The sequence below is a fragment of the Ranitomeya variabilis genome, chromosome 4, assembly GCF_051348905.1.
Source record: "Ranitomeya variabilis isolate aRanVar5 chromosome 4, aRanVar5.hap1, whole genome shotgun sequence".
Lineage (NCBI taxonomy): Eukaryota > Metazoa > Chordata > Amphibia > Anura > Dendrobatidae > Ranitomeya > Ranitomeya variabilis.
Window position 1 is genome coordinate 122,573,525 of NC_135235.1, and position 16,782 is coordinate 122,590,306.

General features: G+C 44.8%; 1 protein-coding gene across 1 annotated transcript; it reads left to right on the forward strand.

Moving 5' to 3' along the window:
• The first annotated feature begins 7,985 nt into the window (after positions 1-7,985).
• LOC143768494 (uncharacterized) lies at positions 7,986-9,595 on the forward strand. The gene is made up of 2 exons (XM_077257165.1): positions 7,986-8,424; positions 8,515-9,595. The coding sequence occupies exons 1-2, from the start codon at positions 8,411-8,413 to the stop codon at positions 9,467-9,469; spliced, it is 969 nt and encodes a 322-aa protein (XP_077113280.1). The 5' UTR covers positions 7,986-8,410; the 3' UTR covers positions 9,470-9,595.
• The last annotated feature ends 7,187 nt before the right edge of the window (positions 9,596-16,782 follow it).

The window sequence follows — 16,782 nt, forward strand, 5'->3', positions numbered from 1 at the left end:
AATGTAGGAGAAGGAAGTGAAAGTGGCGCTAGTGTTGAAAGGTTTATAACTGCAGCGAATCAAGATACCAACCACAGGGTGATCAAGAGAAATTAGGAATATTTGTGAAAGATTTGCGCTGAGAAAACCAGAGGGTAAGGCTATGTGCCCACGTTGCGGATTCATGTGCGGATTTTTCCGCACCGTTTTTGAAAAATCCGCAGGTAAAGTGCACTGCGTTTTACCTGTGGATTTGCTGCGTTTTTTGTGTGGATTTCACCTGCAGTTTTACACCTGCGGATACCTATTGAGGAGCAGGTGTAAACCGCTGCGGAATCCGCACACTAAGTATTTCTTCCACAGCTTCACACCGGGCGAGTTGCAATACTACTAATCAAACAATTTTTTCTCCTTCGCTATTATCCTCCCTTTGGGCCAGTTGCAATCATCAGGTGTTACCTACTAAATATTTGGCTGTCTCATGATTAAGTAAACTATTTTCCCTTTTACTCTCTGGTTTTCTCAGCGCAAATCTTTTACAAATATACAAGGTATAAATGTAAAATACATTTCCAATAAAATCTATCAAAGACTCTCTGCAGTATATTTGACATCATGTTTCACATTTGATTTTTTGTTATCTTTTAAATCAGTGATTTACATGATGCTCCTATCAGGAAGAGGCCAAGGGAAGGTTAATCTCTCCGTGGCTTGTCTATGGCAAGTACTAAGAAGAGCAGAGGATAGTACTAGATCCCCTCTGTTGTAGTCTGGCGTTCATCATTAGTCATTGTCACAGCTGATGTACAGTTAAGTCGCTCGCCGGTGCTTCACAGCAGTGTATTATAAATAGGAGAAGCATAAAAGTGTCTTACCTTGAGGCTATGTGCACACGTTGCAGATTACTCTGCAGATTTTTCCAGACTGATTTTGGTAAATCCACAGGTAATCCGCACTGCGGATTACCTGCTGAATTACCGTGGATTTACCGTTTTATTTTTTGGCGGTTTTTGTGCGGATTTCACATGCGGTTTTACACCTGCAGATTCCTATTATGGAGCAGGTGTAAACCGCTGCGGAATCCGCACAAAGAAGTGACATGCTGCTGATTAAACAACGCTACGCTTCCGCGCGTCTTTTTCCGCAGCATGTGCACTGCGGATTTTGTTTTCCATAGGTTTACATGGTACTGTAAACTCATCGAAAACTGCTGCGAATCTGCAACGGCTAATCCTTTCCCTTAGATGTAAGATTTTCACATACGAGTTCTATCTGTGTTTTTAACGTATATAACTTGCACCTATTATGACTATCAGGGCTCACTCACACTGGCGTATAGCACTGCTGAGTACTATGCGATGTTTTGTCAGATAGCTCTCGGCACAATGTTATTCTATGGGGCTAGTGCAATCTGCGATTGTTTTCTCATGCCGATTCTGCCTCATGATCCTGCACCATCTCTCTCATCCTGCCCCATCTGTGTCCATCCTTCCCCATGATCCTGCTCCATGTGTCTACATCCTGCCTCATGTCTCCATCCTGCACCATGTGTCTCCTTCCTGCCCCATGTTTCTCCATTGTGCCTCATCTGTCTCCATCCTGCCCCATGATCCTGCTCCATGTGTCTGCATCCTGCCTCATATCTCCATCCTGCCCATGTCTACATCCTGACCCATGTGTTTCTATCCTACCCCATGTCTCCATCCTGCACCATCTGTCTCCATCCTGCCTCATGATCCTGCTCCATGTGTCTCCATCCTGCCCCATGTCTCTATCCTGCCCCATGTCTCCATCCTGCTCATGTGTTTCCATCCTGACCCATGTGTTTCCATCCTGCACCATGTGTCTCCTTCCTGCCCCATGTGTCTCCATCCTGCCCCATGATGACATTTTGCAGGATCATGGGGCAGGAAGGAGACAGATGAGGCAGGATGGAGATACATGTGCTGTCGAAGCATATTTGTGGATTGCCACTATTAATAAAAATAAAAAATAAAAACGTTCTCTTCACGCTCCAGCGGCGATATTCCCTCCAGGCATTTCAAGCACGCACTCACTGGCGAATGACGTCATATGCCAGCGACGTGTGCGCTGACATCAGCTGCCAGCCTCTGATTGGTTGGGGCTTTTAACTATTGCCATTCAGGCCCCCATGGAAATAGAGTTTAACTGAACCTGTGTCTTGGTCTCGAAAACAGGTTCATTTACTGAATCCTGCCGCTGGGGCCCAATGAGCAGAAGAGAGGGGGCCCGATGCTGGCCCCCTCTGCTTATCGGGCCCCATAATCCAGTTAGGGCAGTAATGCCCTGATGGCGGCCCTGATTGTCCCGATTATCTCGCATGAGAGAATATACAATAGTGTGACCCTGGTCTAATGACTATTCTCGTGGCTGTGCATTTTTTGGGACAGAGAGATCCACACCAAATCTAGGAGACATGTTTGAGTTTGGTCCAAGTCAGTGATCACACTTGCCAATAAAATTCTATGGGTCACTAAAAAAAAATCAGACAGCACATCAGACTTTTTTTTTCATATAAGAACAAAATGATGAAACTCTGATGGTAAAAGCTGACACACTGACCAAACACTGAGGAAAATCTGATCCAGCACTGAGGGAAATCAGACTATTTTTGTGCATGTGAAAAATCGCTGACTTGTGAATGAGGTCTTAGCTTACATATGTAGATAGCAACTTCATCCACATATATTGTAATCTACATTTTCCATGATACTTGGCGTGAAGTCCACACCAAGAACCTGCAACAAATCTGTAATATCTGAGCAAAACCTTCATGGGGTTATCTGGGACAATTTTATTGTTTTCTCACGTGGCTAAGATCTGACAGGCAGTAATCATGTAAGGTGTTTCATATATACCTTGATTTCCTTACCCTTTCAGTTCCTACAGTTGGCATTACCATCACCAGACTGCATACAGCCGCCTTTATTCCCATAATTTCATATGACATCCAGCTATCTACTTCTCATAATTATTTTTACAATTACCTTAAGATCACTAGTCACAGCATAACTGCCATTAACCCTTTCTTACTAAGATTATTTCAGGAAGGTTATTTTCCCTACAGCACAAAACTGGTAATTTCTCTTACAGCACAAAACTGTTACCTGTGGATTCACTTTCTTCTACCGCGATATTATAACAAAGTGTTTCTTTTCCAGGTACTTCCATGCTTCCACACCTAGTTCACGTTACTTTTACTGAAACAGTTTTTATTACTTCTTGTTCACTGTAAGCACCCTTGGATAGAATATCTTCTGTCATCTCCTATCGCGTCAAATCGTTTGACAAGTGGAATCATACTAACATTTTCCCATGTATTTTGTATTCCACGACATATTGTTGATCTTGTCTTGTTTCGTTTTTCTATTTTATGTATACTCTAGTTATCTCCAATAAGGAAATTCTGATGAAGGTCATATGAGGGACCGAAAACGTTTAGGCTGTGTGCACATGTATAATGGTCCACTGCGGATTTTTCCGCAGCGGATTTGATAAATCTGCAGGGCAAAAACGCTGCATGATTGCTGCAGATTTATTGTGGATTTAGAGCGGATTTACTGCAGTTTTCCTGCGGATTTCACTGCGGTTTTACAACTGCGGTGTTCTATAGGAGCAGCTGTAAAACCGCTGCGGAATCCGCAGAAAGAAGTGACATGCTGCGGAATGTAAACCGCTGCGTTTCCGCGCGTTTTTTTCCGCAGTATGTGCACAGCGTTTTTTTGTTTCCCATAGGTTTATATTGTAATCCGCAGCGTTTTCCGCATCGTGTGCACATACGCTTAATTTAATCAGTAAGAAGAAATATGAATGGCACTGAGAAAAACCGCTCTTAGTACTCACTGTTAGGCCGGTTTCACACGTCAGTGGCTCCGGTACGTGAGGTGACAGTTTCCTCACCTACCGGAGCCACTGACACACGTAGATCCATAAAAATCAATGCATCTGTGCAGATGTCATTGATTTTTTGCGGACCGTGTCTCCGTGTGCCAAACACGGAGACATGTCAGTGTTCGTGGGAGCGCACGTATTACACGGACCCATTAAAGTCAATGGGTCCGTGTAAAACACGGACCACACACGGACCTTCTCCGTGTGCAGTCCGTGTGGCGTGCAGGAGACAGCGCTACAGTAAGCGCTGTCCCCCCCACATGGTGCTGAAGCCGCCATTCATATGTTCTCTGCAGCAGCGTTTGCAGCATAGAAGATATGAATAATAGTGTTTAAAAGAAAGATCTATGTGTCCGCCGCCCTCCCACCCCCTGTGCGCCCCCCCGCTGTTCTGAAAATACTCACCCGGCTCCCTTGCAGTGTCCTGTGCTGGCCGCCCCTTCTACTGTATGCGGTCACGTGGGGCCGCCGATTAGAGTCATGAATAGGTGGCTCCACCTCCCATAGGGGTGGAGCCGCCTATTCATGACTGTAAATGAGCGGCCCCACGTGACCGCATACAGTAGAAGGCACGGTCAGACCAGGAAGCATTGACAGCCAACGAGGGAAGCGGGTGAGTATTTTCAGAACAGCGGGGGGGCGCACACATAGATCTTTCTTTTAAACACTATTATTCATATCTTCTATGCAGCAAACGCTGCTGCACAGAAGATATGAATCGCGGCTTCAGCACGATGCAGTACACCACACACGTGGGTACCACACGCTCCGTGTGGTACCCACTCGGCACACGGGCGGCACACGTGTGCCGCACGTATGGCCTACGTGAGCTCACGGGCACATGGACACGGATAACTCCGGTACCGATTTTTTCCGGTACCAGAATTATCTGGACGTGTGGGACAGGCCTTAAAGGATGAATGAGCTCTGAATCACGGACACATTCCAGAAACCTTCACCTTGCTGGAGGTGCTTGCTATGAAGAAGGTGCATACAAAGTCCAATAAAACAAGAAAAAAGCAGCAGCACTCCAATTGTTGGTAAAAAAAACAACCTTAGTCCTTTATTACATAATAAAGATCATGGACAAGGTATTGCGGGTAAAACAAGTGCAGATTATGCAGGCAATAGGACGACGTCCGTTTCACGCAATAAGCGCTTCCACGGGTCTGTTGTTTCACCAACAATTGGAGTGCTGTTGTTTTATAACACTTAATTTAATCTATTTGGTCTGGATGCACAATAAAGAAGGAATCATTTTTTTCAAATACTGAGTGCCAAGTAATTTTTTTGCCTAAGATCTGACTGGCGACAGCTCAGAGATCACAGACCACTCCTGGCGATTCTGCTGCTTCACATCAACATAGTAGCTGCTTCTGTTTGGAGCTACACTGTCAACTAGGTGAGACTGCTGATGTCATGCTGATTGACACCCAGCTCCCCCTAGTTAGACAGCGGGGATCAGACTGTCTATCAGCATGACATCAGCAGTCACACCACGGCCCATCAACTGAGCAGAAGAAAAGCAGCTGCTCTGTCTATGTGATGCCAATGGAAACAGCAGAATCGATTACAGGAGTGGTATGTGACCTCCCAGGGCCAGTAGAGATTGGCACCGGGCACAACAGACAGGTAGTTAGCAACTATATGGCTGTTAGTCCTTGGCCCATAAGAGAAAAATATAATAAACCTAAATAACAGTGGCATAGAGTGCAATGGACACTGTTGCAACATTTGGACCAGGGCCTCCCAGCATGTTGGTCAGATGTATGGGCCCTCATAGCATTCTAAATCCTATAAGGAAATATGTGTCCGTCCCCCCCCCTTTCAACATTATACAGTAATGTCCCCTATCCTGGGTTCATTCTGGTATTTATGTCCCTCATCCTGGCCCCATCCTGACATATATGCTTCCAATCTAGGGAAATATGTTCCCCATCCAGGACCTATCCAGGTATATAGGTATATACTGTATGTTCCCTATCCTGGATCCATCCTGGTATATATGCCTCCAATCCTGGGCTCATCCTGGTATATATGTCCCCAATCCTCATATATATGTTACCAATCCTGGTATATGTCCCTCATCTTGGCCATATTCTGGTATAGATGTTGCTTATCCTGGACCTCATCTTGTTATATATGTGCCCCATCTCTATCCTGCCCCAAGATCCTGCACCGTGTATCTCCATCCTTCCCCATGATCCTGCTCCAGGTGTCTCCATCCTGCCCCATCTATCTCCATACCTCCCTATCTGTCTCCATCCTGCCCCATGATACTGCACCACGTGTCTGCATCCTGCACCATATCTCCATCCTGCCCCATGATACTGCACTATGTGTCTCCATCTTGCCCCATGTTCCTGCCCCATCTGTCTCTATTCCTCCCTATCTGTCTCCATCCCTCCCTATCTATCTTCATCCAGCCCCATGATCCTGCTCCATGTGTCTCCATCCTGCCCCATCTGTTTCCATCCTGCCTCATCTGTCTCCATCCTGCCTCATCTGTGTACATTCTGCCCCATGTCTCCATCCTGCACCATGTCTCTCCATCGTGCCCCATCTGTCTCCATCCTGCCCCATCTGTCTCCATCCTGCCCCATGTTCCTGCCCCATCTGTGTACATCCTGCCCCATGTCTCCATCCTGCCCATGATCCTGCACCATCCGTCTCCATCCTGCACGATGTGTCTCCATCGTGCCCCATCTCTTTCCATCCTGCGCCATGTGTTTCCATCCTCCACCATCTCACATGGTGCAGGATAATGATGCAGGAAGGAGACAGATGGGGCAGGAAGAAGACAAATGTTCCATGTGGCTCCATCTTGCTGCACAAACATTTTGAGGCTTGCCGCTTTCAATAAAAATAATAATAAAAAAAACACTTTCTCCTTACCTGGCCGCGTTCCAGTGGCGATGTCCAAGCCAGGCATTTCAAGCGGGGACTCGCCAGCGAATGACAATGATGTCATACGCCGGTAACGTGTGTGCTGACATCAGCTGCCAGCCTCCTATTGGCTGGCGGCTTTTAACTATTGCCGTGCGGGCCCACAATAGAGTTTAACTGAACCTGCGTCTCGGACGCAGGTTGAGTAACTGCACCCGCAGAATCCTGCAGAATCCTGCAGCTGGGGCCCGGTGAGCAGAAGAGAGAGGGCCCGATGTGGACCCCCTCTGTTCACCGGGCTCCATACGCCATTCAGAGTACTAGTGCCCTGATGGCGGCCCTGAGGATACGGTCACACAACCATATTTTCAGTCTTAGGCCGGGGTCACACTAGACCGTAATACGGACGAGTGCTATGCGATAAAAAATCGCATAGCACTCGGCACAATGTTAATCTATGGTGCAGCTCCCATCATCCGATATTTTCTCCACCGTATTTCGGATCCGAGGGAACTCGCAGCCTGCTGCGATTGTCAGCGTATCTCGGCCGAGACTCGCCAATGCAAGTCTATGGGTGCGAGAAAAAATCGGATTACACACGGACCATGCGTGTGCATTGCGAGAAATACGGAAGACTTCTCCAGGTGACAGGAAATTGAATCATCCATCATCAGGAAGCTTTGGAATGCTAATTTATGCCCCACGCTGGATTGCAAACCAGGAAGCACGCCTCCACGGAGTGTACTGTGTAGCAGCATGGCCAGACATATAAATGTGGAGATGCTGATTGCTCTGGTCCATGATAGACCAGAGTTATGGGACCAACGCGATGCACATTATGCTGACCGCGCACGAAAAGACGCAGCATGGAGGGCAATCTGTCGCCACATGTTCCCCGATTTTGATCAGCGGCCTCAAGAGGTTCAGCAAGAAATTTGTAAGTACCATTCTTTACACAAAAAATGTGCTTTAACATTTTTGGAACGATAAAAATAGGCGTGAACACATCATATGTGGTGTGTTTTGGAGTGATGTAAATGTTCCAAGCTCTTGGTTGAGGCTACAAAAACATTAACAAGACACACCAATATGGTTCCAATATATTAGCTACAGTCCTTTCAGATCTTACCAAGGGAGTTTTAGGTCCCCTTAGGCTCCTGGGCCTGTGTGTGCTTGCAAACCCTGAACCTGTTGTAGTTATGTGATTGTGCAGCATGGTGGCTCACTGGATATGAGTCCTGGGTTAAAATTCCACCAAGGCCAAAAGATGCAGAGTTTGGATGTTCTCTCCGTGTTTGCGTGGGTTTCTTCTGGCCACTCCGCTTTCCTCACACAATCCAAAGACATACTCATAGGGAATTTATATTGTGAGCCACATTGGTGACAGCAATGATAATGTTTGTTCCAAACTGCCGAATATGTTATCGTTATGTAAAAATACAGATTCTTTCTTATTATTTGTTATTCCCCAAACAACTTTTTCTTCTTTGCAGTGAATGATGTCACTAGACGCTGGCGGAGTTGCCGGGATCAATACCGGCGGGAACGTCAAGTTTCGGGGCGTAGTGGTGATGCAGCACCCAAAAAAAGAAAATATCTTTATTTTGATAGGCTGAATTTTCTTGCCCCGGTGATGGAGCTCAGACCGTAAGTGGATGCATGTCCAAAAAACTTAGACACATCTTCTAATCGAATCTGTTTATAATTTTTGCCTCTCAAATCATTTGTGAAATACAGAACAGAGTCCAATCTGACAGAAAGAGAGACTGCATCTGACTCGGAGTTGGTGATTGACCCCATTGGTGAGGATTCCGAAAGGGCTGGACCCTCAGAGCAAGCACAAAGCAGCAACCAACCACAACCAGCAGCAGCGTCTTCTGCCACACAGGAGGCCAATCCAGAGGTTGAGGAAGGAGGCCAGAGCAGCAGTCCAACCTTGGCTCTGGATACATCACCACAGCCTACTACCAGACCAAACCGTGGTCGGCGCAGAAGGGTGGCTTCTAACACTGGCACCAGGAGGCAAGTGGATACAGGGGTGTTGGACTATTTGGCAAGGGCTGCACATGACGATGGGGAGGAAGCGTACTTCCGCAGTCTTGCCCGCTATTTACGCCCCATTCCACGTTCGCTCAGGCTGCGTACCAGAGGTTGTATACAAATTGTTATTGATGCGGCAACACCCCCAAACAACCCCATTCGTTTGTTCAACTACCTAGAACAGTGGCAAATGTCACCTACAAATGTTCTGGCGGTGCAAGACCTTCCAGAGGAACCCAACCAAACAGTTGCAGCACCCTCCTTGCCACGTATAGCTCCACCACACCAGCCTGCCCAAAACACCCACCAACAAACAAACAGGGCAATGAATGAATATCCATCCACTGCCCAATCTGACCACTTGAACAGACACATGTTTGGAGGCTGGTCCCACCATGTGTCTGCTCGACATGGCCAGATTGGGGGTTATGACCAAATGGGTCAATACAATACACAGGACTTTATGCCCTTCTACCCTCAACATCCAGTTTTACCTCACACTCAGGAACGAAACGTGCAACAACACCCTTCATATATATCTGCCATACCACAGGTTGACAGTCTGGTTGGTCCACCACCTAGGCCAAGTTCAGCACATGCTGGACACCCGCCATCATCATCATCGCCACCCCCAACCTACCAGAACCTGTAAGTTCCGGCCCAAAAGTTTCAGCATGTCATTTAGTTTTGTTAATTTTATTATTGTGCGCCATTGGCCTGTTATTTTTTCATTTTGACTCTGGTTACTAGGCCTAAAATTACATATGATGTGAATATGTTTTGGCCAAATATATATATATGCGCGGAGCATTAAAATTGTTGCCCAAAATATGAGTGTTGTGTATTCTTAGGACTACAAAGGTGATGTTGCAACTTTCTCTTTTTTTTGGAAAGTAAAAGAAGATACATACTACACAATTCAAACATGAACATTAAGCTATTTATTACCTAACAATATCAAGAAAATTTAAAGCACAACAGCATTGTCTTGCCAATCAGTCGCTCCCTCTGGTGACACAAAATAATTTGATAACACATCTCGAACTTTTAGGCCTGAGGGCTGACGACGAGAAGGAAGAACACGTGGAGTAGGCAATACAGTATTAGCATAATCAATTTCATCAGCAGCAGATGATGGGCAATCATGTTTTCTAGTAAAGTTGTGAAGAACAACACATGCTTTGATTACACCATTTACATTGCCTTCACTCAGTTGTATTGCGGACTGAAGGACCCGCCATTTAGCAGTGAGAATGCCAAATGAGCACTCTACCAGACGGCGGGCACGTGAAAGGCGCAAATTAAAAATTCGACGCCGGTAGTCCAGGCCTCTCCGTGGATATGGCCTCATGACGTTCCGGGATAATTGAAACGCCTCATCTGCTACCATCATGTAAGGCACCACATCTAAATTTGCCCCTGGTAAGTTACTTGGGGGTGGGAGATCCAAATCATTGTTGCGCAGCCGCCGACCCATTAAGGAAGAACTGAAGACTCTAGAGTCTCCAGTTCTCCCATAGGCCCCAATATCTACAATTATAAACCTGTAGTTGCTGTCGACCAGGGCCAACAGCACTACAGAGAAAAACTGTTTATAATTATAGAATTGTGTCCCTGAGCCCGGCGGCTTACGCACACGGATGTGCTTTCCGTCAAGAGCACCAATACAGTGCGGAAACTGGCAGGTGTCCTGAAATCCTTGGGCAATCCGTAACCAATCGGACATTTTCGGCTCAGGCATCACCTCTTGATGGAGTCTTCGCCATATTTCCGTGCATGTATCCCGCACAATTCCTGAAATTGTAGATTTTCCAAGTAAAAACTCTAAATGCAGTGCCGCATATGATAGTCCAGTGGCAAGGAAGCTAAAAGAAACAAGATAATTTGTTTACCCGACAAAATTCAAACATTCCAGTGTTCTCTGTGGAAAAAATACAATTGTCAAAATAATATGCCAGGATTCCACAAACATTAAGGACATGCGATGGCTTTGATGTTCGATTTGCTCAAATATTCCAAATTTAGCCCAAATTACGTTGTTTTATGGCTGATATGACTAATTTTTAACCCCAGAAAAACTCATAGAAAGTCGGGGGTCATCTTATATGACGGAAACTACGGGTATGTTGAAGTTTAGGAAACATTTAAGTAGCTATTTTTCACAATGGGCAATACCCTTAAACACAAATCTTTGTTGGGAAACAGAGGATTGATACATACCGTAAAGTAAGGATAAGGCGCTCCTCTGCACAAATTGATTTTCGCATCCTGGTGTCCTTCTTGGTAATCCCTGGTCGCAAAATCTCCAACAAAATATCAAAGGTTTGGATCCGCATCCGACAATAGTTGAAGAACTTGTCTGGATTGGTCCTCAGAGCAGCATACAGACGTTGGAAATGTCCTTTCTTGATCCGTTGCTTCATAAGTGGATGTACCCACATCCGTCTCCGCCTCCTCGGATCAACAATTACTGGGTATGGCTCTCCAAAACGTTGTGAAAGTACCCAGTTGTAAAGCACACGCTCTGTGGTGTTAAAAGTCAGTAGATCCGACATGTTGCTCATCAAGCAGAAGTGCACCAACACAAGCAGGGACTCTGCTGCCTTCATTGGTGGCTGCCACCTGTTTTAGGGCCCTTAAATCATGTTCTGGGTGATGATTTAAATTTTTTCAGGTGCCAAAACCGTTATATGTCCATTTTGCAAGCTTGCGTGAAAATCTCGGCATACGGATGCCATACGGATGTCACACGGATGTCACACGGATCATTTGATGCGAGGAAAACGCATCCTCGCACGGCACACGGATCACTGTTTTTGAAACATTTGTGCGATTCTCGGCCGTGAAAAACGGACCGTTTTTTTATACGTTAAGTGTGTCCCCGGCCTTAGAATAGTATTCTGTGTATGAAAAAGCAGACAGCATTCAAACCAATATTATTCAACGGTGCAGAGCAGATGAGCAATTTTTTTCACTGACCGAATCTGCGTGTGAAAAAATGGCGACAAACACGAGTTTAGTCTGCAAATCGAAGGAGACTCTACTGTTCTAATCTATGGGTGTGAAAAAATACTGACGCCATGCGGAGCCACAGTGTACATTCAGTTTTTATGGATACATTGTAATTCTGTAAAAAAGAAAGTGTAAAGGGTCTTGTAAATAATTAATAGCTGCTTCTGTAAAAACAAATTTGAATGTTTTTTTAGATGCTCGTGTGAACCTACCCTCACTTTGATCTTTGTTTAATTAATTAAAAGGCTAGTAATATTACTATAAAAATAAATAAATTAACATATTTGGTATTAATGCATTCATAAAACTCACCTAGCAAAATCTGAAATTAATTAACCTGATTGGTGAACAAAAAAAATAAAAAAAATAAAAACGCCAGAATTACAGGGTTTTTTTCTTACCATGCCTCCCTAAAAAAATACAATAAAAAGTAATTAAACCATCTTATGTCCCCCAAAATAGTATCATTGCAAACATCAGTTTGGTGACAAAAAAACACATTATTTTCTACAAACTTCAGAATTTTTGTTCACTTTAAAAAAATAAAAAGGAAGTTTGCCATCACCATAATAATACTGACCTAGAGCACACTGACCTACTGACCTAGGTTCCCAGGTTATTTTTACAACACAATGAACGCTGTAAAGACAAAACTCAAAAAACGAATTCAGAATATTATGTTTTTCACCATTTTATCGCATTGAATTATTTCCTTTGTTTTTCGGTAGATGATATGATAAAAAGAACGGCATCAATCAATAATACATATCTCAAATGGCTTTGTTGATGGAAAAATAAAGTTACAGCTTTTGTTAAAAGAGGACGAAAAAAAATAAAGGCTATGTGCACACGTTGCGGATTCGTGTGCAGATTATTCCGCGCAGAATTTGAAAAATCAGCAGGTAACACGCCTTGCTTTTAACCTGGGGATTACCTGCGGATTTACGGCAGTTTTTGTGCGGTTTTCACATGCGTTTTTACACCTTCGGATTCCAATTATAGAGCAGGTGTAAATCGCTGCGGAATCCGCACAAAGAATTGACATGCTACGGAAAATAAACCGCAGCGTTTCCATGCGGTTTTGGTTTTCCATAGGTTTACATGGTACTGTACAACACATGGAAAACTGCTGCGAATCCGCAGCCAAATCCAAAACGTGTGCACAAACCCAAAAAGTGTAAAAAGTTTTTTTTGTTTTTTTTATAACCACAAATGGATTGGTTGATTGGGTAACAGTGGTTTTGATTAGCAGGTTTTTTTATTTATTTATTTTTGTTTTGGGTTTTATTCATTTTTTATGTATGTTTTTATTTCACATAGTGTGTGGATGACCAGGTCATAAGACCTTCGGGGGCATTATTAGGAGAATTTAATATTCCATATATATACTGTGTGTGTTATATATATAATTAATCTTTTTACTTGAGCAATTTGGTTAATGAACCATGCCCACCACCATATTCCCAAACAGAGCGGCCAACCCTATCTAGCCAACATTCCCTCACATCATACAGGTGACCTCACAGCTACTAGGTAATGAGAGCGTTCTACCTGTCATAATGGCCTCAGGGTGTAGGACATTCTACTGGCAGCCCACAAGTTATTAGCAACCCGCCTGGTACCATCAAGACATCATGGCTTCTCACAAGAAAAGCAGGAGATCCCATCCCAGAAGGAGAAGGACTCGCAGACCCCATAAAATGGGTAAATGTTATTGAGCCTACACTAAACAGTATAACCTCCATTATAATGCTATACATGTAATTCTTGGCAATGTGCAACCTTATATTTATACATTGGCTTCTTCTAGGTCATAAACGTAGACACCGTTATTACTCCAGAAGGCGGATGAAGCAGGACCAGGAATAACCCCTTACTGCTGTCACCGATGACCACTTCTCTCCTGATCGAGTCCACTGGGGAAGTTGAACACAAGAAATTCAGAACTTCATAATCTGTCAATAAATCAGCATAAGGGCACCGGCATGAAATAAACGACCATGAGCAGATTGCAGTCTCTTCTCTTAGTTTTATAGAACTAAAATTATTTAGATAAAATAAGGTAAAACAGGACTAACAGTGGATATAAAAAGAATCATTTTAGAATTTTTTCCACTTTTAAAGTCACCTGTAATCTGTACAAATCCACTGCAAAACAAACTGAAATCTTTTTGGATGGAAAAATAAAAAAATAAAATTAACCCCTTTCTGACCTCGGACGGGATAGTACGTCCGAGGTCAGAACCCCCGCTTTGATGCGGCCTCCGGCGGTGAGCCGCATCAAAGCCGGGACATGTCAGCTGTTTTGAACTATTAACTAGTTAAATGCCACTGTCAAACACAGACAGCGGCATTTAACTACCGCTTCCGGCCGGGCGGCCGGAAATGAGCGCATCGCTGACCCCCGTCACATGATTGGGGGTCAGCGATGCTTCTGCATTGTAACCATAGAGGTCCTTGAGACCTCTATGGATACTGATCCCGGCTAGCTATGAGCGCCACCCTGTGGTCGGCGCTCATAGCACACCTGCATTTCTGCTGCATAGCAGCGATCTGATGATCGCTGCTATGTAGCAGAGGCGGTCGAGTTGTGCCAGCTCCTAGCCTCCTATGGATGCTATTGAAGCATGGCAAAAGTAAAAAAAAAGTTAAAAAATGTGAAAAAAATAAAAAATATATAAAAGTTTAAATCATCCCCCTTTCGCCCCATTCAAAATAAATCAATAAAAAAATCAAACCTACACATATTTGGTATCGCCGCGTTCAGAATCACCCGATCTATCAATAGAAAAAAGCATTAACCTGATTGCTAAACAGCAAAGCGAGAAAAAAATTTGAAACGCCAGAATTACGTTTTTTTGGTCGCTGCGACATTGCATTAAAACGCAATAACGGGCGATCAAAAGAACGTATCTGCACCCAAATGGTATCATTATAAACACCAGCTCGGCTCGCAAAAAATAAGCCCTCAACCGACCCCAGATCATGAAAAATGGAGACGCTACGGGTATCAGAAAAAGGCGCAATTTTTTTTTCCCCACACTTTTCCCCTTTTATACCCACACCCCCCCCACTACCAAACCCCTCCCTATGCTCCCCTTTTACCCAATCATCCTACTCAGGCCCAATTTCAAATCATGCCTTATGTCCAAGCACAGTCATGGGGGGCCTACATTGAGCTGTGCCTATTCCTGCCCCTCCTTGACGTGTATGGCCAATATGGCTCCTTCTTACCCATAAAAACATCACCCACCACCCCGTGCGCTCAGAAACCCAAACTTCAAATAAAAACAAAACACAATAGCTTCTTTTGGATAATTTTGGCCACAGCGGCCAGTTTATTAACAAACATTTTCTTTAAGCATTAACATACATTTTATGCAAAATTCGAGGGGAGGGCTCCTGAGCCCACCAGGAAAAAATTCTGACTTAAAATATTTTGGCAAAACCAAAAGCAGAACTTACAGTAAACACCTCAAATTACCCTCAGCCGTACCACCAGCTCGAGGGCACCATAATTCCTGTTCCGGGAACAAATTAACCACCACCAGCTCCCACGGTAAAAACCCCTTCCAGAGCCTGTAACCAAAATGCCAGAACAACCAACCCATTTACCTGTCCGGAATTTCCTTCAAATTCCTTCCCCGCTTAATCCGCATCAACTCCAAGAACCCCACCCCCCGCCACAAACTCACAGCCCTGAACACCTCAGTGAGTGCCCCAACGCCATCATAGCTCTCTCAATTCCTTCCTGTATTGACAGGGCCCACAAATCAACGCCAATCTCATTCAGGTGAACCCTGTCCTCCCTCCAAAAATTACCAACACCCGCCTCCAAATCAAAGTGCCGCACACTTATACCCCCATTCCTGGATACAAATTTCCCTACCGTCCTGTTCAACTTCACCCTAGCCCTATTGATCCCCTTAAAAGATCGCGCTAACCTCCACTTCTTACGAGGAACAATATCCGACCAGACTATTAACACCCCCGTGAACGCCTTCAACAACCGGAGAAAATCAAAAAGAATGTCTCTTATCAAGTCTGACCGGTTTGGAGCCTAAGTCGTTCCCTCCCAAATGAACCACCAAAATATCGGGTGCTCTATCCAAACGGGCAGCTGGTGAAAAATAAGAAATCACCCTGCTCCAAACCATTCCCCGAAAACCAAGCCACCGAACAACAACTTGTTCCCTACTGAAACCCAACTGCCTACCGTCCGGCCTGGCATCCAAAAACACGATACCACCAGTCCAAAAATCAACGTCTTGAGCCAATAATCCACCTGCACTAACTCAGCTACGAGACACCAACTCCCCTATTCGTAAAGCCCCGAAAAAGGCCAAAGAAAAAGTCAAACGAAACAATACCGTTTCAAAATGAGAGCAGCAAATACTTTCCAATATGCCGCCTAAACGTTCAAGGACATTGAACGATATAGGCCGGCGTCCGTCAACGCTCCTATTACCCCTCCAAAAACCTTTTAATGCTTGCCATACCAAAAAATTTTTTGTCACATCCACCGAGCCCTCTAGCTTAAAAACAAAAGCTAAGCCGGCCACCAATTTGTTCACCTTAGAGATAGACCAGCCGGAATCCGCCGCCCTACCAACCAAACACAAAACGGCTAACAACTTGTCGTCCTCAGACCTTAACGCACCCCACTGCAACACCGAACTCTGCCAAATATTCCATGATGCTTCATATGCCGCCCAAGTCTGACTCGTAACTGAGGCCCGAATCAACCGTCCCGCTCCTCCGTAGGAATCTCCCACAAGTGCGAAGGGCATACCGCTCCTGCTGCGTCCGCTTCTGGTGCCAGCTCCCGGAAACACTCCCACTGCAAACGAGATAAGGCATCTGCTAACGAATTTTGCACGCCAGGTACATGCACCGCTGAAATCCAAGCATTGATCTCCAAACATCGCAAAACAAGTTCTCTCACCAACTTTA